General features: G+C 47.1%; 1 protein-coding gene across 1 annotated transcript in view; it reads left to right on the top strand.

Annotated features, from left to right (window-relative positions):
• The window catches only part of LOC126536250 (salivary peroxidase/catechol oxidase-like), a 202,248-nt gene that overhangs the window by 119,648 nt on the left and 60,763 nt on the right, over window positions 1-21,837 (top strand). Inside the window, exons 2-3 of the mRNA XM_050183142.3 lie at window positions 13,017-13,220; window positions 18,429-18,629. Of these exons, the coding sequence (XP_050039099.1) occupies window positions 13,017-13,220; window positions 18,429-18,629 (405 nt within the window). The remainder of the gene's footprint in view (window positions 1-13,016; window positions 13,221-18,428; window positions 18,630-21,837) is intronic.

The following is a 21,837-nucleotide window of genomic DNA, read 5'->3' as shown; positions in this document are numbered from 1 at the left end:
ACCAAGGAGCCGGTGGGCGTCAGCAGTATACGTTGCAGTGCGTGGCAGTATATTTCTAAGCTAAACCCAAGCCGTTCTGACTTCAGTGCGAATATAATGATGCTGATGAGCCATGATGCTCACTCAAGAGTTGCAGACTTGTCAGGAGGTGGCAAAGGAAGCTTCGCTTTAAAAAGAAGAGCTAGAGAACACTGAATCTGTGGAGCATGTATGTCGTGTGTACCCACAGACCGTTATTTTTTCCCCTTCGAAAAGGACAGTTACATGTAATGAGAGGTTTCAGCAATACCTGCAAGTTTTTGAGCGCTGTCTAGATGACGTGATGAGATGAGAATATATTCTATTATATAATCATGTTTAGCGCTGTAATGCGTTCACTTGCCTTCATGTCATCATTCTGCAAATAATTTCCAACTTTATTGCCACAATATATTGACGCTAATATTTTCTAATCAATAGTCCAATCAATAAACGTTTATCGATCGAAATTACAGAAGATGTAAGCAAGCTTAACAGGCCTGTTGACACTGTTGCAGACGGGAGTGGGTATGGCGTTGTAGCCCATTAATATGCTTCACAACATCGTGAATTATGCTTTTAAACTTTACTTGACGTTTCTATTAACGGACGCCCGCGTGGGATTATACATATTACTGCGCTGCAGCTAACCGAGAGGAAGCAGCTTTGTAATAAAAAGCGCCGAACGAGAAATGATTAGACGTGACAGAGAGATCGACGGGATATTGATGCAACGTCTAAGCACATTTCCTTCCATTTGTCACTGTGTCACCTAGCGTGTGTTTTCACTGACGTCAGTAGAACATGGAAGAAGATTCCTCGCTTGTTCGTGCGCTTTCGGCCTGCCGTATATCACCGCGAATGGGATCACGAAAGAGAGAGTGAAAAAAAGGAGACAAACAGAGTGCGTGGGTCGGTGCAACGTAGCTGGATGCCAGCGGCGATACCGAACCGTGACAGCGACATGTGTGCACGTCGTCAGCGCCGCCGCCGGCCCGTCATCTTCTCGGGGCCGGGGAATGGACATACGCGTAACGATACTACTACCAGCGTACCCTCCGCAAAGACCCCGGCGTCTATTACGTGGCACGTATTTTTAGGGCACCACCGAACCTAACCGGGCGACGACGCTGCCTTGCAACGGGCAAACGCGTGGCAAGAAAGTGAAAAACGTGACAAGCAGAAATGGTCGTTACAAACTCTCTCCACAAGCCTCTTGGACTGCAACTGTTCCTTCCTACACTTCGGAGCAGCAGAAGCAGTACGATCAGTTAGTGGGCAAAAGCGAAGATAAGCAGAGGTAAGGTGCAAAGGCAGGAAGGAAACACGAAGCGAAGAAAATTGTCGATCGAGAAGTGAAAAAAGAAGAAGAAACAGGGACAAGAACAAAAAGAAATGCGTTGGCGCGGAGGAAAAGCGTCGTTTCCTGTTCCAATTTCGTCCGATCTTGGAGCGGGTTCCTCTATTGCGCGTCTCTCCGTCCTCTCACTCGACTGCTCGGGCAGTGCCTGCCATCCTATACCCTTCCCTTCAGAATACCCTTCCTCCACCACTACCGCGCAGCTTTCCAACCCGCGAGCACCATCGTGCGGTTCTCTCACTCCCCTTCCCCTTCTGCTCGTCATCTGGTAACCACGGGAGAGAGAGCCTGTTTGTCTCGTCTGCGGCGAAGGGATTCCACTGCCGCCGCCGCCTCTGTATCAGCGGTTTCTCCGCGCACGTGTAGAACGCTCTCCACCGTAACGTGTACGGTCGGCCAGTGCTTCGCCGCAACATGCACCGGCGAGCGAACTCGTACGAACTGCGACTATAAGACGGAGGGCCATGGAAAAAAAAAAAGAAGAGCAAAATCATACGCATCTTTCCCGCCGCCCGCCAGCGTTGAAGCGGGTCACGATTAACGCGATGTTGCTGCGCTAGTTTCGACCCTTCGCCGTTGTTAGGCGTCCCGGTCGTTCCGCGGACACCGATAGCGCGGCCCGAACCAGGCAGGAAGCGAGCGCACGGATGCATGCACTGCTATGTAAACAGTGTTGTCAAAACGCTGGGAGTGTGGGATGGGAGCAGAAAAAAAGGGAAAGAAAAGGAACAGGAAATCAGTGTCATTTCCCGAGCTTGAACTTGATGACCCGCCGAACTTGTTTCAGTGTTGACGCTTGCTGCACGCTGAGCCACGTCGAGAAGTTAAGACATTTATCTGCTTCTTTCGGAAGAATTCAGGATCGTTCTCGCTCACTTGCACCTGACCACGCATATCACGTATCACTCTTAATCCACTCATCCGTTAGAATTGAAACGTTACGAATATTTGTAAGGAGGATTGAGGTACTAATGTAAACGTTTTCATCGCAGTGCAGCACGCTGTGCTCACAGACCAGAAGCATTCTTAGTGTGTCATGTCTGTTACGGTATTGCTATATGGCGGCTGTGATAACGTGCATTTGATATTAGCTTCGGATCACAATGCCGATTGGGAATCGGGAACAAGAAGTCTGCAAGCGGTCAGTGACTGCAGTGACCTACGACCATAAACTTTCGCACAGTGATTGCGAAGTCTTCGCAGCATCCGACATTTTAAGCGTGCGATACGCTGCACGTAGTGTTTAGCATAAAACTAACAATTAAACTTAAATTAAATTATGGGGTTTTACGTGCCGAAACCACTTTCTGATTATGAGGCACGCCGTAGTGGAGGACTCTGGAAATTTTGACCACCTGGTGTTCTTTAACGTGCACCTAAATCTAAGTACACGGGTGTTTTCGCATTTCGCCCCCATCGAAATGCGGCCGCCGTGGCCGGGAATTGATCCCGCGACCTCGTGCTCAGCAGCCCAACACCATAGCCACTGAGCAACCACGGCGGGTAACTAACGATGCAGACATTTTCTACTATCCTAACTAAACTTTACAAGCCTTTACAGATGATAGACGAAATAAACTTGTACTAGTATAGCTAATGTAACCTTTCTTTTTTATTGTCCCAGCCGAAGATTGCCGAAAGAGATGGGTGGAAACAAAACAAAACAAAAAGAATACAGAGAGAGATAGAGATCAAGAAACCAGCGCGGTAGGACGAAGGTTCGCGAACAATGCAATTGGCGTCGCCAAGGGCACCAGACGCTGTGTGCCAGCATAAGTCTCTAGGGCACCGATTCAATCCGAGGCGCTTTCAGATAACGGTTCAGTTCATCGACTTGGCGCTTTGAATAACTAATCTTGCGTACAGACACACAGGCCCGATTTCCACGATCGCATTCTTTTGCGTGCCCCGCAGCGGTTTAGGCACCAGTTTCCTTTGTTCGCCATTATGATGCTATCGTGTGATCTGTACTCACTTGCAACTGAAAGCAGGACCCTCGTAGACAGCGTTGCGCTGTAGGCATTGCTTCAAAAATATTCTCACGGTCATTCTTTGTTTACGTCCGTCCTGTATACACATGTTGTCCCAACTTTCATGCACCAAAATTTAAAAGATATGCAACTGCCACGGAACTGGACAGAACCAAGGCAATGCCGTTTTCTGTCGCTTGGAGATACTGAGATTATATTTTGCACTTTGCCTAATTACATAATTAGCCTTAATTAATTACTCAACTTCTCAGATATCATATATAAATGAAAAGTGTCAATGAGAAAATCGTACAGTGGCATGAAAAACTCCCGATACAGCTTTCTATTGTTCAATACGCGCTACATAAAAGAGTTTTCCTGAGCGTGAAAGAAGCCTGCGAATACACGCAAAATTGCCGCGCCACTGGCCGCTCGAGCCACTTTGCGTGTACTCGCGGGCTTCTTTCACCCTCGGAAAAACACTTTTGAATCATACGTATTGAGCAACAGAAAGCTGTATCGGGAGCTTTTTATGTTGCTGTAGAATTTCTCACTGACACTTTTAAGCTAACTATATGTTTTGAGAAGTTCATCGATTAATTAAAGCTAAGTATGCAATTAGGTGGAATTAAAAAAATAATCTGAGTATATCCAAGCGACGACAAAAATTTTTGTGCACGATAGTTGAGGTACCCTGTATAGTGGCCGCACCGTAATCACGGCCGCAATTTTACATCTACTGTTACTTTTCGATAAGATTTAGCCTTACATCTCTTTTGATGCATAATATTAGTTGCATTTTACAAAGACGCGACCGCAAAGAAGTATATAATTGTCGAAAACAACAAGGCTTCTTTTTTTTTTTTCAGAAACCGACAAGAACGTTGTCAATAAACGGCACTCGTTGAAAGACGTTGGCTTCACATTACTTTTGCTACTAGTCAATAATGCAAGATATTATGATGTGATCACTTTCTACCGGCCAGACCTACTGCGCCTGGAAAAATGCACGTTATAGGAAGAGACTATCGGGTATGGTAGTAAGATGGAAAGGTTTCAGACTTCCAAGAGACCCAATCAATTACAATGCTGACGCTTTGTGCTTTGACTTCGGAGTCAACCAAGCAGTAGTCGTTCTAACATGTATAACTTCGTCTTGGTGATAGTGTCAGAAAAGCGATGTCGAGGACACCACCACAGCTTCAGGCACGCACTTGACCTTTTGAAATGTAGGGAATTCCATGCCTTCTAAGCACGAAAGAAAATGCCCTAGTATAAATTGATTGAACACATGGGCCCGCAGGAAACATTTGAATATTAAAGAATTTCATCAACCTTTCTATCTTGCAGTGCAATTGAAAAAACTTTCTTGCGTTGCAGAGCAGGAATGGCAGTCAGTACAGCATCAGTGGGATATCAGAGTGAAGCGTTACTGCCTGACCAAGTAGCCACCTGTGCCTGGCATGTTGACCCCTTGTAACTCTGGAGCATCAGTACAACCCCCCCCCCCCCCTCCTTTTTCATTTTGGCATTACGTATGGCATGTAAGCAATCCTAGCTAAAACGTGTACTTGACGCGACCACTGCACACGAGACTTGATGCCCAAGATTTCGCATACCCTTCAGAGATGAGCTTGAGAAAAACCATAGCCACTGTATGCGTGAATCGATCCTACTACACACGTCTCGCATGAGTCCAGGACTATGATGAAAGGCGCCATGCCGGGACAGTTAATTAAGCAAGTCAGTCAACCACAATAGCTGAGCCGATCCTTCAATATCCCCGCACAGAGTCCCTTCTGGGGCTACTCCCATGTACCTTGTCCTTCTCTTTTACCTCTTAGTTCGTTTCCCTCTTTCTCCGAATGAAATGGTACCGTTTATCGCGTGGCCATCCGGTGCTGGATGTGGTAGCGATCATCGCCATAGAGTCATTTAGGCAATTTGCTTAGCTAAAAATCAGCCACCTGGTCATGTGCCGCTAACTGACCTCCCCGGAAGAGTCTTCAGTTTGGCTATACCATCTCACGGCTCGAGGCACCGCACCGGGATATCAATCGACGCCTCCGGAACCGCTTTCTAGGCGTCGACAGGAAACGTCACGAGAGCGACCGCGCGGCTCACGACACGCGGCGCGCCATGTCGTGCTCGTTCGCAAGCGCGTCTAACGAGCGGGGGGCGACGGTACAGCGTGACGCCAGGGTGAGGAGACGCGGCCCGATGCGGCCACGTAACCACGACGATGACGACGAGGTCGACCGCGGAAACGCCCCGCACGCGATCACGCCAAGATGCGTGGGTGGTTGCGCTCGCGCGATGGAGTCGTGGCTGCGCGCATGTGGGTCGGCGGAGCCCTGGGTGCCGAGAAAGGCGCGCTTCTGTGAGAAACATTACGTGCTTGACAACATTAACTCCGCGTGGGAGCCGGCAAAAGAGAAAGCAGCGCACTGCGACGGTCCTTGCTGGGCATGCTCCTGCCAGAGGAGGGCACCGCATACGCTGAGGGCCTCGAACGGTGACGTGGAGCGAGATGCCACTTGCTTTCATTCGTAAAGTGTAGTTCGCAGTAACTGTGAAAAATGACTGCGTAACATAATAAACAGGAAAGACAGCAGCCTAGAAAGTCAGGCGAGAACCATTCGTGCTTTCAGCCACGCGCGCTCCGTCACCAGTGCCACTGCCCCCCGTTTGTCACGTGACCATCCGGTGCTGAGCGCATCAGCAGTCATCACAAGCGTACATAATGCGACCGCCATGCCGTAACTTTCGTAGCAAAGCATTAGGTTGTCTTGTGTCGTGCTGATGTCCTGAAAGAGCAGTTGGTTGAGTGACCCTCTTAAAATCGAGACGGCCCAGTGCTTAATTCTTGCTGATGCACCTTTCATATATAACATCATCTCGACGCTAGGTGTCTTAAAGTAGACGTACCAGATTTTGAAACACACTAGGCTTCTACAAACAAACGCCAGCCCAAGCACAAGACAAAGGCCCATCCAATATCGGGCCTGTGAACCGAAGGCATTAAGTAAAGCGCGCATCTCCTCAAAAGTGTACCACTGCGGCGACAAAAACAGGCTATAAGAACTCTCACAGGACGCCTAGATTCTAAATATTAAAGAACAAACAAGAAAACACAACCTTGTGGCTTCATTCTACTGTAATAGAGCTTGAATCGTGGTCCAAGATAAATGCCATATTCATGAGAGGCTGCCGGTTCAGCGCTGAGCACTTTCCCGGACATCGCGCAACATGTCAGTTCTTTATGCCCCACAACCTTTCTTCTCTCATGCGTGGTCACAGCACCAGGCTGCTTTATGCAGTTTTTCTTTGTTCGCATTCCTTTTTCACTCAGGCTTCATTCTTCCGAGGGTCTGAGTTGTGCTTTCCTCACATGACTTTGCAACTCTAAAATGAGCCTCCACAGATATAGTCAGTCATTCATTACTCTGTTTGCGTGTTCCTGTTGACCTTGCATGAACCGCGCTCAAAAGCATAGTTTCTTTTCTTTTTTTTTTTTTGAGAAGGGTTGCTCCTTCGGCCAATCAACTTGTGTCACTCTACAGCAAGGATCTCACGCTCCCAGCGTAGTTTTTATTTACGTTTTGCATTGATTGACAGGCAAGAACGTCCAGGTCTGTGACTTCCTGTGCTTGATCACTACATAAAACGCCTTGATCAAAGCGCTTTGCCCGACTTGCTGACAAACACCTTCACTGAAATCCTATTTTTCTAGAAATCCCCAAGAGAGTATTATTGCTAGTTTGCTTGGTTGTGATGGATTAGGAACTATGTGTTAAAAGCAGACTCAGCTTCGGCCGCGTGTGCGTAGGAATTCTTCACACTGAAACTGTGAAACATTTCGGAACATTGAGGTAATCCAGAAACACGATTTGTCAGTGCCTGTATTAAGGCGCGACCACACGATGTGAAAGTCACCCAATCCGTGCCTTAACTATACAAGTTGGTTTCTACGTCCCTGAATTTTCCTGTTGATGTGCGGCCGTCTAATTTATCTATTCATAACTGATGGACTTCTCTTGCTCAAGGAAGTTATGAGTGGAGCTTCCTAACCCGAGAGGCAACATTGCACTAATTCACCTCTTCAGGCATTCTGCTGAGTGCTATCGTAATGTGGAAGGATACTTGCGGCCTTCATGAGAATGCCACGGAGCACCTTGCCTTTTATACACATAGCTGCTGCTGATTTCATTTCGCATACGCCACTCGGATACGTAAGAGAGAAAGGTTGAGTATGAATAACGGCAGCATGTATGGGTAGGTAACGTTACTCTCATCGCATAACTCGCTCCCCGTCTACTTCCTCTGGAGAGCATGCAGTCGTAATACCAATGCACAAAGACTTGGCCTGCTTTGGGTCGCTCAGCTCCAATTCTTTTTCTGGCCACTGATATCCATTCAAAAAAAGTGCAGATACTAAAAGCGAAAGAACGGAGCCCGGATTGCGAAGCCAGGAGAAAGAAAAGAAGAAAAAAAAATAAAGAGAGAAAGATCGACGGCCAGTAAAAAGCACAGTCGTGCCGACGCAGCTTTTCGATCGTGTTCTTTGAAAAACGTTGGCGGTTCTAAAACGGCAACGAGTTGCGCTTCTTCAAAAGCTAACTCGGGCCGCTTTCGGATTCTATACAATAGCTAGCAGACGGATGCGCGCAACTCAAAGGCCACAAGACGCACGCGTGGACAAGTAATGAAGAGGAGAGCTCCACGGGCGATGTGCAGCCGGCGAGACAAGTGGCTCGCGCCCATTTACCTAATGGTAAAATTCAATGGGAATGGGCTGGTTTCTTCGCAGCCAGCGAGAGAATTCGGAGCTGCCGGAAGCGGCCTCTCACTCTCCGCTGCTGCCGCCGATGCAGCTACCGCTCTAGCGGTGTGTGCACGTTTGTCCCCGCTGAGAACTCGTTTGTCGTCCCGTTTCCTCACACAACCAACCACTTTCTCTCGCGACGCTTTCGCTTCGGAAGCCAAAACAGATGCCCCTTTCTCTCTCTCTCTCTTTTGCTTTACGCCACTGAATCTTAACACTCCTAACAACGTGCCTCTGTTGTTGTTTTTTCGATGCTGCCTCTCGACCTCCCCCTCCCCCTCCTTACCTGGGTCGTCGTGTTATCTTACTCCCGTGCCGAAAATCCTCGCGCCCCAGCATCGCACTGGTGTAAAGAGTGGGTCGCAATTAAAGCGGTTTCACAGCGCTCTCGGCTATGCAGTTGGGAAGCAGTTTGCATTGCCGAGTGTAAACGTGCGTCTGCTCGGTCAGTCGGTCGGTTGCTCGGAATTGCTAAAGCGCCTCTGGTCCACTCGCCGTCCCGCGGCAGCGACGGCGCGCAATTTGCGTTGCCGTGTTTAAACAGGTGAATCTACCACGCTGAGCCTGGTATGCACGTTGTCGCGTGGGAAGTTCACGTTCCCGTGCTCGCATACGTTCGCGCATAATTGCAACCTCGGACATTGTCTCCACGGCTGCGCTAGCGCTATCTTGGGGCGGCACGTTTAATGCGCCGGGAGCGAAGGTGAAACGGTACGCACGGCTGGCGGGTTGAATGAATTTCAATTGGTGCTCCAGCCTTTGTTTCCTGTGGGGGTCCCAGGCGGCCTATCTTAACCGAGGTTATCTTGTTCTTTTTTTATTTGCGAGAGAAACGATAACTTTGTTCCTCTTCACTCCAACCTTCCAGTTGTTGTTTGTTCAAACTTCCCACGTTTTAAGATCCATGAACTTCAACATGTAAAGTGTATTGTAGCGGAAGTGAGGACACGCAGGTCTGCAACACTGAAACGTGAGCGCACGTCGACAGGTGAAAAAGTGCGAGATCCGGTGGCTTTACAAAGTGTGCGAAATTTGGAAAGCACGTAAAAGGAGTCGTTACACTCCCACTGATCGGTCAATGCGCCGTTTCGCTGCAATACTCGTTTGTATTTAACTCGGGAAGGAATGGGTTCAAAGCGATGTCTGTGCTGTCTCGAAAACACAGGGTGCATACGACTCGCAGTTTCTGCCTTCTACCTTGAGAATACTCGTGATTATTCTCGTTTATACGAGGCTGCCTTCATAATGAATCGTTCTTCCTTTACACAACAAACAGCGAATGTAGGCTGCTTCCGCACGGAAAATTCCCAAATGTGTTAATGCTTGCCGCAGGGTTTTCTTCACTGCAGTACTATCATGTGATGGAAGAAGCCTCTTTAACGGTACGGAAAGAGAGGCATTTTACCGGCTTGTAATGAGATTGGATGTCTCTTGAGCCGTACCAATGTCCTTGTTTCCACCACATCCCCTACTTACTAGTTGTAGACAGATTATCGTAAGCATTAACAAAGAAATAAGAGGTCATAATTAAAGATAAGCAATTTTTCTATTCAAGGCTGTCTCGTAGGACAGAAGGGGTTGACAATGCGCCAATATCACATTTTGATGGGTAGCAGATTACATTTACCCGCGTATTAGAAGGGAACCATGGTTTCAAATGTATATTACGCTCGAATAAATGGTGGTAAATTAAAGCAAACAAAGAAACGATTAACTGTACCGAACATAAATGTGAACATACGGCCATGATTTGCTAAAATAAAGCAAGCCAAACAAAGAAAACGAACAAACTAAACGAAACGAACAAAGAAACTAGGGACTGCGCTAACGCAGGTTTTCATTCCCATGGACGGTTTCTCACTGGCAAGCCTCCTTACTGAATAAATCGCTACTATCACTTTTGGCCAGCGCTTGTTCTTACGGATGACTCTAACATACGAAGTATTCTTTTTTATTTTGTTAATACCCAGTGCCAAGTTGCGTACCACCTCAGTTTTAAACAAAAAGTATAAATAAAAAAAAAGCAAGAAACAATAACAAAATCTCAACTATCCGCCAAGGACACTCATAGGTGAACGAACTACCTGTACATCCAAATGTGAAAAGGGCGGCCAGGAAGCATGACAGTACATTTGGCGACTGCCTTCACGAACAGCCGCGCGTTTATTAGGCAACGTGCGGACACAAACGTTGGCTAGAAAGTGAAATCGAGACGAAAATAGAAAGCGGACAGCTGCCCCCTCTGCTCGCGCTCAGCGGGACCTTGCCAGCAACGTCCGGCGGTCCCGAGACGTCAGCTGTAGAGGAGATGGGCGGCTGGCCGGCCGTAACGAGCGTGTAATGCGCTCGCCGCCGCGTCAGCGGGGTCAACTCTGCGAGGTCGCCCAGCGTGTGGTCGATAAATACGTTTTTTTACCGTCTTGTCAGCCACTGTCGGATGCAGGGCGCTTCACCTCCGAACGCGCGCGAGTGCTTTGCTGCGGAGTTACGAGAGCGTGCAACACTGCCTGAACGTTCCGTAACACTCGGTGCACGAGTGCGCGTCGCTTCTGCGGCTCCTTGCTTTCGCACTGCTCGTGCGCTGACGACCGGCGAGAATGGGACGTCAGATAAGAGGCACTTTGCTGTCTTCAGTCTCGTTTGTTTGTTTGCTCGTCCGTTCTCTCCGCGCGTGTAGCAGCTAGCTTGTGTGCGCTGTTGGGTTGGCTGCCGGTGAAGCGCCACGTCCGACGACACGACTCATCTCGCTCTCTGTCCCGACAGCGCGACACCGTCTCTTTGCCTCAATGTTTGATCGCGTCCGGTCTACGCGGTCGTGTCGACCTCCTCTTTCGTGTCTTTCTTTTTTAGACAAGGATGCAAAGGAGATACACAGTCGAAACAGCGGAGACGCGAGCATCTGAATTAAAGGAGTAAGCGTTTTTCACTCTGGAAGCACAGCGACGTGCCTCTTTATGTTTCTCTACTCGATACGGCTGCGCGTTTGTTGTTCCTCCAGCGTGCTTTGTCTTGCCTTACTTTAAGGCTCTTGTCGCGTATTGAAGTCACGACGTTGTTGCATTTGACGTTATTGCGTACGCAAGTGCTGCTTGTTCGAAGCGCGGCATGACATAACAGGATATACAATTCCACAGCAGCATTACACTGCGCTAGCACTTACACTGCACACCTTTTAATAGTTTTCACGGAGGTTGTTGGTCTTGAGGCAATATCGCCCACCATTTATGTTTTCGAATAGCACACAATATTTTAAAAGAATATCTCGTGACATTGAATAGTAAAAAAAAAGCCATAGTTGCGCTTAGTGAAGAGACAGCGAGCAATGCTTCTAGTCGTATGTTGGCGCCGAATATGTGACGTAAGCAGGGACTTAGGCAGCCTCCAGTCAATTTACACGTTTGTTAATTACCCTGGAAAAGCTGAATCATACCTTCGCTGTCCGCTCTATTCCAATATAAACAAAACTTAAGGAGTAGATGCAGCCTTTCAACGCGTCTTACAGTAGACGTAGCACCAGCGTCCTGTACATAATATGAATAAATGCATACATCTTTTCTCTGTTCTGTACTGCTCCGTTTTCACTTCGCACGCAAACCACTACGCGCGATGGCGGCCCCGTCAAGCTTCAGTGGCCTCAAATTGAAAAGAGCAATCAGGCGCACAGCCCAGAGGCAATCGACAACCTGTCTGCCCAGTAAATGGGTTTTCAGAAGCGTAAGCACCATCCTCGCCGGCCTGAATATCGGAGAAGACCTGGGTGGAGATCTGAAAAAGACACTTTAAAGCTCTTCACGCTTCGTAGCCCATCAGAGAGGAATTCTTATGGTGTAAAAAATCACTCGTAGCAGCGCTGCACACGAGAATTTCTTTAAAAAATGCGCAACGTGCATAGAACATTGAGATTTCTTTAAAACTAATAAGTGCATCGTTGTGCGGACCTTAGTTCGCGTAGCCGCTAGCTTAGAAGCCAATGTTCTTGAATGCCTCTACAAAAAAAGAATTGCAGAGATAGCCGAAGGATCTTTACAAAAATTAAACTATACAGTCTATATACTTTCTTCTTATAGGCTTCAAGCAGACTTCTTTTCCTCCTTGTCGACATGACATCCTTTCTTTACATATACTGTCTAGCGGCAATATACAGAACGGATGCACGGCTATCGTTACAAGTCATTACAAAGTATATGGTTGCGAAGTAGAGGGTCTAGCGGAATCCCGCCTGGTTAGGGAAAATCATCGTGTGTATTATTTACAATGTGCATTTACTTTGATGCATTAGATTCATCCTTATCTAGTATTTCTCTCTGGCAACGCATCAAATGCCATATTCGCAAAACTTCCAGTTCGTAAATGATGTTCACCGCTGGCCGGCCATCGTATGGAATCAGCTCTTACGAAAAGTTTTAGCGAAATGCCCTTCTTGAGAGACTAGCCCAGGATTTCACATTACCCTTTGTTGGTGTAGTTGGTTACCCTTCTGCAATGGAGATCAATACGACGACCGATGTATACACGGGTAAACAGCAGATCACTACAGAGTTGTCCTGTTCACTCGCATGTGCCTCCCAGAAAGGCCACTCTGCCACTTATTTGCAAGATTAGCTGCACACAAGTGTTAGTTTTAATGAAGACCCTGCGTGCGTATCTCTAGCTAATGACTCATTAGTGCCTTCGTTTATTTTACACGCTTCTTTCCTTTTTTCTGCCGTGCCTTTTTCTTACCAGTGATACCGGGCAGCCGTTTATGTGGCACTCGTTGTCATTTCATTGTGTTCAAGCCACGCTCGTGCAGTGAACTTCGCCATTCATCTGACGGCGTTATCTCTCTTTCTCCTCTGCGCAGGTACATGATAATGACAGCGACCACGCTGCTCTGTATCGGCGGCACACTGGTGTTCGAGGACTCGCGGCCGACGCCATACAACCCGGAGTACGGTCCCGACTGCGCGCTCATCGTGACGACGACCAAGCCACATGCGGCCATCATACAAAAGCCTTCGCTAGCGTCGGCGGCCGGCCTACAGTACCTGTCCAATTTCGTGCCCCAGTGAGTATGGCGGATAACGCGGTCCAGCCCGCGAAATTTTTTTCGTTTCTTCTTTTTTTTCACAATTTTCACAATTTCAGAATATAACTGCGGGCTCTTCGTTTGATGACATTCTAGAGATTGTTGAGGCACGTGTGGAAACAAAATAGAAACGGGACTAGATGCTATATATCCTGCTATAGGCCATATCAGTCTTATTTCTCCGACTTGACCAGATATTGACGTGGTCGCTTTTTGATAGTTTTCTAATTACTAGTTGTTTGTAAGCGTAACCAGGGATTGGTTACTAGGCGGGCTAGGCATCCCGCAAGGGTTTGGACACCCTCTTATCATTCGTGAAACTCAAAGAAAGAAAAAAGAGAAAAAGAACATCCTTAATACAGCCCAATATGGCGCCTCCTAAGCGTGGACCGGGACTAGAGCCGCTTGTACACCGTTCTATAGGCAAACTGCAAAGCGTGAAGTCACGAAAACGCCGCGGTGCTGCGCCCTCGTATTCCGTGCGGCGAGGACAAACAAAAACGGAAAGAAAGAAACCTACACATTTTAATGGCGCGCATTTTATCTGAAGATAAGGTTAATACACGTGGTCGACTTACCAGTACTCAGTAAGTTGGCAAACATTATTGTTCAAAGCGAAAAACAGTGAAGAAGAATAGCAATGCTATACTTACCTGCTCGGCTCGCCTAAACTATATGCATGTTTGTTTAGCAGCAAGAGGCTTGTCGATGAATTATCTGCGTGTCGCTGTCATTGTGCTAGCTTGCTGTTACACAGCAAAATAAAATCTCAAGCTAAGTTTGACCGGTAGACTAAGAAGAAGCTCGAACTTCTGACAAGAAAAGAGGCACGGGACGACAGGCGCACCAAGGGTACAATTTTTTTTTGCTGCCCAGGTGAAAGATTCAGGCAGCAACGCGTGTGATTACGGAATCTGCACCTCTAAGATAGCAAACAGGCTACTTTTGCAGAGAGAAAATGTTTTATGTGCTGGGAAACGAGAAAAACGAAGGCGACACAGCCTTCTAATTCTCGGCTCATACACCGTGAAATTATTAGTCAATAAAGTTATATAATATCCGCGCAACCACATCTTTGGGGTATTTCCCGTGAAAGGAAAGAGTTATATTCGAACACAGGTTATACTGAACGCATAGCGGGGAGCGTCGGGCAGGAGCTATAGTAACTCACGCGCTGGGCAGGGTTGTAACATACTTCACCTTAGACATAAATACACAGCGGCACTCAGGTATAGTGGTCGCATTCGCAATGCAGGCGCACTTTCGAAAGCCACAGTGTCCGCCTCAAGGAAGTGTGGCTCATTTAAGGGGACCTATTTTTCCCTTTGCCAGTTCGCGTCGTCAATTACGATCACGGTAGTGCCAACCCGGCGACCTATAGACACCGAGCAGCTGATTAGGCACACATTCCCTGCTTTCCAGAAGCAGCTGCTGCCTTGCAGAAGAAAAATGAGGAGAACTCGGCCAGCATAAATTTTCTGCAAGCGCGAAAAGACCAGAGCACGCGCGGGCAAGAACCGCCTCTATCGGTGAGGCGCCGCCAACACGACAACGTAATTACTTTCCCTTAGCCCGCGCGAAAACGAACTCGCTCTACAGCAAGCACAAATCATGTCTCCATACACGCGCCTGTTTCCTTTGGCACAGGAGCTACTTCGCATTCTTGCGCACTCTGTCAATATAGCCAAGAGCGAATGGGGTGCACTTCGCGCTGTACGAGTGCTACTGGGTTGCCTCGAAGGCGACTGAACGGCACGGTAATCAAATAAAAATGATACGCCGAGCCATAGGTGGACATGCCGGGCCGTCGCCTGGCGATGGTCGGCGACGCAGGCCGTTTTACTTAAGAGTCGGAGGAACAGTGCTCGGAGCTGTAGATATATAGCCGGCTTTGCAGCTACCGGTGTCACCAACGGAGCTAGCTCGTCGCAACCACTGCCTCGGGCATGCGAAAAAGCTGTAACGTCGTCGGAAGCAGCAAGAAGTAGCTGCGGCGATTGCAAGATTTCGTCGCTATGACTTAATGCGACCGAGCACAGCGTTGCGCGGCCGTGTTGGCAGGGTTCCGTGGAGGATGTGTGCCGCAGGCATCGTTACCTAGTGGATGTCTGCTGCATGCCTCTGCGAAACGGCGCAGTGTTGTGGGAGCCACAGCTTGTGCTTGTCAAGTAAGAAGTTATAAAAGAGCTAGCTGTTCGTGGTGCCCGGCTGGCCAGCGCCAGTGCCAATTCGCTAACCTCAACATGCTATATGCGGTTGCCAAGGCGCAAGCAGATCAGATATTATGAGCGTTCTTATTGAATTCGGTGCACGATGGGCTGACATATTCTGCAGCTATAGCACAGCTAGCGTTGCATTGATATTGAGAAGCAGAGTATTATATATATATATATATATATATACACGCAAGACAATCAGGTCGTTTAATTTACTGCTCCTCACTTTCACTGCATACAATTCATTTTTATTTAGATTCATTCTCACATGCGTACTGTGACTGGTTTCCCCTTACCCTTTTATTTTCTCTCTGTCTCTCTTCAATTTTGCCGAAGCGGACAACTAGCTTATGCGTAACTTGTCTTACTGTTGAAATAACTAATTGCGCAGTAACGCGATACATCCATCGATAGGCCACACCGCTCGCGACTCTCAATAGTCCTTGCATTCAATTTTCTTGTAACATGTACATATGAATATATTGTTACAAAAATAAAATCTCCTCTTACTTTTCGCAAATGCGGCAATCGAAAAGGCATCTGCGCTGGGAAGCCTTTAACCACCGGCTGGATAAATCCGCCTGAATGCGGTAGCTGCAACAGGCGACCCACGCGCAGTTCACCGGAATGCGTGGCAAGATCGCAACTTATGACAACGCACGGAGCGGCCGTGCAATGTGCCATAGAGATAGTTTATGGCTCCTGCATTAGGTGGCATCGGAGCACTGTCGGCTCGCCGTCCGGTATAGCCTACATAATCAATTAGCCCTTCGAAAAGCGCAGGGGTGCTTGCAACTCGGTGTACGGGTGCTTATGATATATAGTGGCGGCCTGTTACACTTTAGTTGCGACGAATACTCAATTTGCTCGCTGAGCGCGCTCGGTTTAATCATGCCTTCGCGAACCCACCAAGGTCTTGACACAAAATGTGGCAGCAGCTTAATAAGAGGAGTTCGCAACGGGAACGCTTGACGAAGGAAACGAACCCTTCGCATTACGCCTCTAGCCGCACGGCGACGATGGCTGAGCGGCTTAACGTTCGAGATCCTTACCGACCACCCTCCAGAACTGGATGCACTTTCCTTCTAAAGCTATGTCCCAGATATTGCGATTTTTCGAACGTTGTGCGGCTGAGATAAGATGAAATTTGCAGCCACATGCAGCAGTTAACCGCTTCAGGCAGATATGTGCCCTTAACCCTGCCATTATTATGAAATGTGCGTGTATCTTTAGCTTACACGCATTACTTTTCGAGCCACACCGGTGAATAGACGATACGTTGCAGGCTATCGATGAGGCGATGGCGAAGTCGTGAACACCTAACGTGATCGCAGCGGGCGACTTCAATGCAAAACACTTGGTATGGGGTCACTGCACGGAAGATGCGCGGAGAACCTGACTATAGTTGAATTCGCCATTGCAAATTGCCTCGTGGTATTGAGTGACCCGCAAGCAATACCGACACACGAGCCCCCGCTACTGCGTAACAAATACAGCACTGTTAGCGCTCTCAAATATCTGTCCTCAATTATCCTTCACATATCCGCAAAACGAGCTCAAGTATCGTACAATGCGCGAAGCATACTCAGGAGCATCAACACGCATTCGCATGCGTAAACGAAGAACAAGAAAAGCAGGACAAAATGCAAACAGAGATAAAGCGCTTTCGCGGGGTGATAGTTTAGCGTCACAGTTTATAGACAGAGTCAAGTAGGCAGCGAAGCAAACAACAGCACATTCTCCACGCCACGCCTTTACAGTGACTACCACAACAGGCTTGGTATTGCGTCATCGATCTCGTAACGGCCGGCATCGGCTGTGCGGTGACCTCAAGAAGTGCAGGAAAGGGCACCACGACCGGAGAGGACAGAGCGAGAACTACAAATGTGTGCAAAGGAGGCAAATAAACGAGCTAATACGCACCACCAACGGTAACGGTCGCGAGCACTCCAGCTTTTCGGAGCAACCCGAAGGGGTCGCGTCGTGATCGCGGGGTGCATATTTAGAACGTAACCTGCGCTGCCATAAGCCGCCCATGCATCGCCCCGCATAGAAACACGCGACTTGCCAACAGTCAGCCCCGTATTACTGTGGGCACGGCGGTAACCCTTGGTCACCTTGCTTTGCCAAATTTTTTTTTTCGTTGTAAGCTATGCACGTAACACCACCTTCCTCCTCATCCTCATGCATTTCCTATAAGTATGACGACACATGACACTTAAGTCACGAACATGCGCGCGCGTGCTATAAGGAGGCGAGCGCAGGGCACCACGCTCCGTATTCGCAAGAAAAAGTGGGACGGTGGGTGAGACGAATCACCGTAATGTTGAAGCGCCTGCGAATAACCTATTTGAGAAAGAAGTACGCTTCCAAGCGTGGCGCTAGAGCAGTGGGAACTTTGACTCGTACATCATTCTTATTTATTTTTACGATGTATGTAGCAACAAAGAGCTCCTGTCTGTTTCCACCCACCATTTTGGTCTGCGCGAGTGTTTACTCTCCAGTCATTTTTTTTTTCTTTCTTTTTGCGATATATTATGTTGAGATGCCGGTGTTTCGTAAAGGTTTAGAGACCAGACTACGGCTCCAAACGACGTTTAAAAGTAAGAACGCGTTTAGAGAGGAACTTCTAAGAACTCATACGACTTCAATCACGCTTTGTAGCCCCGAATGACTTTTTTTATTGGGGTCATAATGAACTGTGCAGATCCATTGTGCTAGCGAAGACAATATTAGCGAAGGCGGTCGGACAATGACAAAAGTTTACCATGGTCGAATGCTTTTTGAATCCGGTCCTCGACGTGACGGGCGGCCATACCGAGTTCAGATTGCCTGTAGTAGCAATAAAACGAGATGCGCGCCACAGTAAAAACGAGACGCGTTTAAAATGAGAAGACGTTTCGAAGGCGACTACCCAGTATGTGCAACTCGACGTGCCGTCCAGATTCACTTTTTTGCATCCTTTGTCCAGGCTGAAAGCGGTGACGCTGACCGAGGGCCAGCAGTGCATCACGTACGACGACGTGAACCAGGCGCTGCTCGAAGCCAAGACCAAATTCGGCGAGAGCGTGCCGAACGAGATCTACGAGCTCTCCTCCGACACGCCGACGCCTGAGCACGTGACCGTTCCCTCCGAGATCATCCTCGATGCCTCCAGGATACTCGCTCAGAAGTGAGTACACACCATATATGACCCGCTATCCACCTGTACACTATTTTGAGGAAGCGCTTGGGTGCCGGCCATTGAAGCAAATGGACGGCCCTACAGTTGATTCCTATGCATGATAATAGTTGTACAGATGCATTCGATTTTGCGTGGCCATGTTAGTTTGAGGTCACTGCTCCCAAAACTAAAAAAAATGTTTGCGCAACAGCCCAAGCTGGCGGTGCCCTGTCAACCGAAAAGAACGTCGTCTATAGCCCACTTTACTCTAACTGTTCTTAGTTGAAGTAGGAGACTTGAGCTGGTATAGTGGTAGTAACGAAAAAACTCATGGTCGAAATAAAGGAACCAATGGTTGGATGTGAGCTTTCTTAAAATAGGGAAGTGGCCCTATTAATGAAAGCTTATAGTGAGCGCGCTTGCAGGGGCCCGTGTCACATTTGCCAATTAAAAATATATATATAAAAGTTGGTAGGAATGTGTAGTCAGTGAAAGAATTCGTGCTGCTACAGTAACTTTTCACGGAACAGAAGCCGACGGACATGTGCATAAATAATCTTAAATTTGTCAATATTTGCTGAACACAGTGAATTGTGCGCTTATTTTTCTTTGAGACTCTTAAATAATAAATAACAAAGCATGCCCCGCAGTAGCTCCTGAGGCGCAATATGGCTTAGTTACATGCTTAACAAAAGCGCGAGACGACGGGAACGCAGGCATATTCTGTGTATCCTTCTGCCTCTTTTTTTTTTCTCAGCAGTCTGTTACGTAACAACTATCACGTAGTGTGGCAGTGCAGTACAAGAAGTACAGGCAAGGGATTCTCGGATAATGAAAAATGGTACTCTGGTAGCTGCATTCTCGTCAAGTCCTCGTTAACTCACGACGGTAACGATTTGACAAAAGGTACCATGGAGAAAATTTGAAATTTATTTTGCTTACCTGTATGTGTGTAGCACTGATGTGAACTATTGAATTATCCGTCATGTTACATACTGATTATTGAAACAGAGTTCCCATTTTGGAGCGCACAACCTGAATTCATTCAAGCTTTGTGATACTGTGTCCTTCGAAATTGGTTATTTCAAGCAGCAAAATGCTATAATAAGAGGAAATAATGAATAAATACTACCAAGGATACTTACTTCTTATGGCGCCAGTTTTCTTACCTTCGACGTCAACCTTTTGTTTAATTAAAGAAAGAAAGAAAGAAAGGAAGAAAGCGACCATGTTTTTTTTTTTTTTTCGGATACAGCGATTATCATAAATGTAATCCCGGAAGTGAAGCAAAGGTGATGATTGCGATCCAACTTCGGCAAGAAATTAGAGAAAGCAGAGCCTAAAACACGCTCATATCTCATTGGCATAATACATTTCAAGAGTTCTAGCAAGTACACCTGCTAGTGCTTCAGCTGCAATTAACTTGCAATACGCAAGGAAATCAAGAAAGGAAGGGCGCGCATAGTGATAGAAAAGGCTGAGAATACCATCAAATCAGTGATGATAGTCAGGTGACAAATTTTTTTAAAAGAAGAAAGCAGCGTAGTAGCAAGGTTTCTATCGATATTGAAGCTTTACTACGACACGGTGTAGCTTCCGCTTCTTCTTGCGCCCATTAATCAAACTATTGCACCATAATACTCAACACACTTGATACACGCGGCAGACCTGACCTGACGTAAGGTGTTGTCGATACGGAACCCGTTCTCTGTGGCCTAGAAGATATTTCGACGTCAGCTGGCCGCATTCAGCACCGCTCATTTTATCAGCTGGGAGCGATTTTAAAGCCTGCCGACCTCTAAAAGGCACAGACTCAAAGCTCTACGCCGACCTCAAACCGTTTATACACCCGCTACTCGTATTCTGTGCATCTGATGTTAGCTCGATAAGATTTTTCTGTCGACATCGACATGGGCTTGCAGAAATGCGGGAGCAGGCAGCGTACATGGCTTTCACTGTACGAAGCCCTCTACTCCGATCAAGGTATAAGTTTGGCGCCGAGTTAGTTAGTAACGCCCAATAGCTTTAGAGATGAACGACAATTGTGTCCTTGCTCGCATCCTCGTCCATGTCTACACAGCCTACTCGGTAAAAAGTAAATTGGGACGGTAAGCAATGATTATACATGCCTATGTCGACAAATGTATTGTACTACCTTATTTGCTTATATGCAAAATAAAAACACACTGCTCCACTGAACGGCGTGCTAACCGGTTAGGTGGCGAGGACACCTGTTTAGTTTTGGGGCGAAATATACAGGGTGACCATTTTTAAGTTTTATGGATTTTTTAAATATAGCCTGTTCCACCTAACATTATTCTGCTCCTTGAGCTGGATTATTTAGATGCGCGGACATTACTTGCACAAGAAATCGAAACACATATTCAACTGATTAACAAAAAATCACTAATTATGTTTTGAATTAAATAATTTGCGGCACACATTGCAATTTACGAATTGTAGCCGGTGAGCTTGCAAGGTGTATCCACTTGGAATGAATTTCCAGAATGACACCTGTTTGGAGATATGCGCCATCAAACTTGCCGTAATGATATGCACTGTTGTTCCACTTACGTTTTTAACAAAACGCTCTTTTATGCATGACACACAAAAGTAACTGGAACGCTCACATGTTTCGTTCCATACTTTGGAAAATAATGCCTCGAAGCTGCTATCATCCTGGAAATTCACTTCAAGTGTATACGTCTTGCAAGCTCACTGGCTAGAATTCTTAAATTGCAACATGTGCCGTAAAGCAATTAATTAACAAGTTAGTTCGCGAATTCTTGTTAATTAATTGTATCCGTGTTTCCATTTCTCGTACTGGTAATGTCCGCCTCTTTGAGCAATCCAGCTGAAGGACAACAATTAGGCTATCTGCCACTGGCGATATTTAAAGAATTCCATAAAACTTAAAAACGATCGCCCTGTACATAAATCTGTTATCTACCTTCGTCATCGCGCCTTCTATATGCCTGTAGAGGCACTATCTGGGACAACGACGTTCCAACATGCATGAGAACTCTGCTTATATAGACAATCCGACTAAGTGTTCGCATTAAACCATCTGTTAACATTACTTTATTAATCACTAAAAAGCGATTGTCAGCAAACCCGAACATTTAACCAGATAAAAGCTAACGCGCACAAAGTTCAAACAATTCTAAATAAGCTAGAAGTTCAAGTTGACGACGACTCGCTGCCCTCGTAGGAGCAC

Source organism: Dermacentor andersoni, chromosome 4, assembly GCF_023375885.2.
Source record: "Dermacentor andersoni chromosome 4, qqDerAnde1_hic_scaffold, whole genome shotgun sequence".
NCBI classification, from domain to species: Eukaryota; Metazoa; Arthropoda; class Arachnida; order Ixodida; family Ixodidae; genus Dermacentor; species Dermacentor andersoni.
This window is presented reverse-complemented; position numbering and strand designations above follow the sequence as displayed.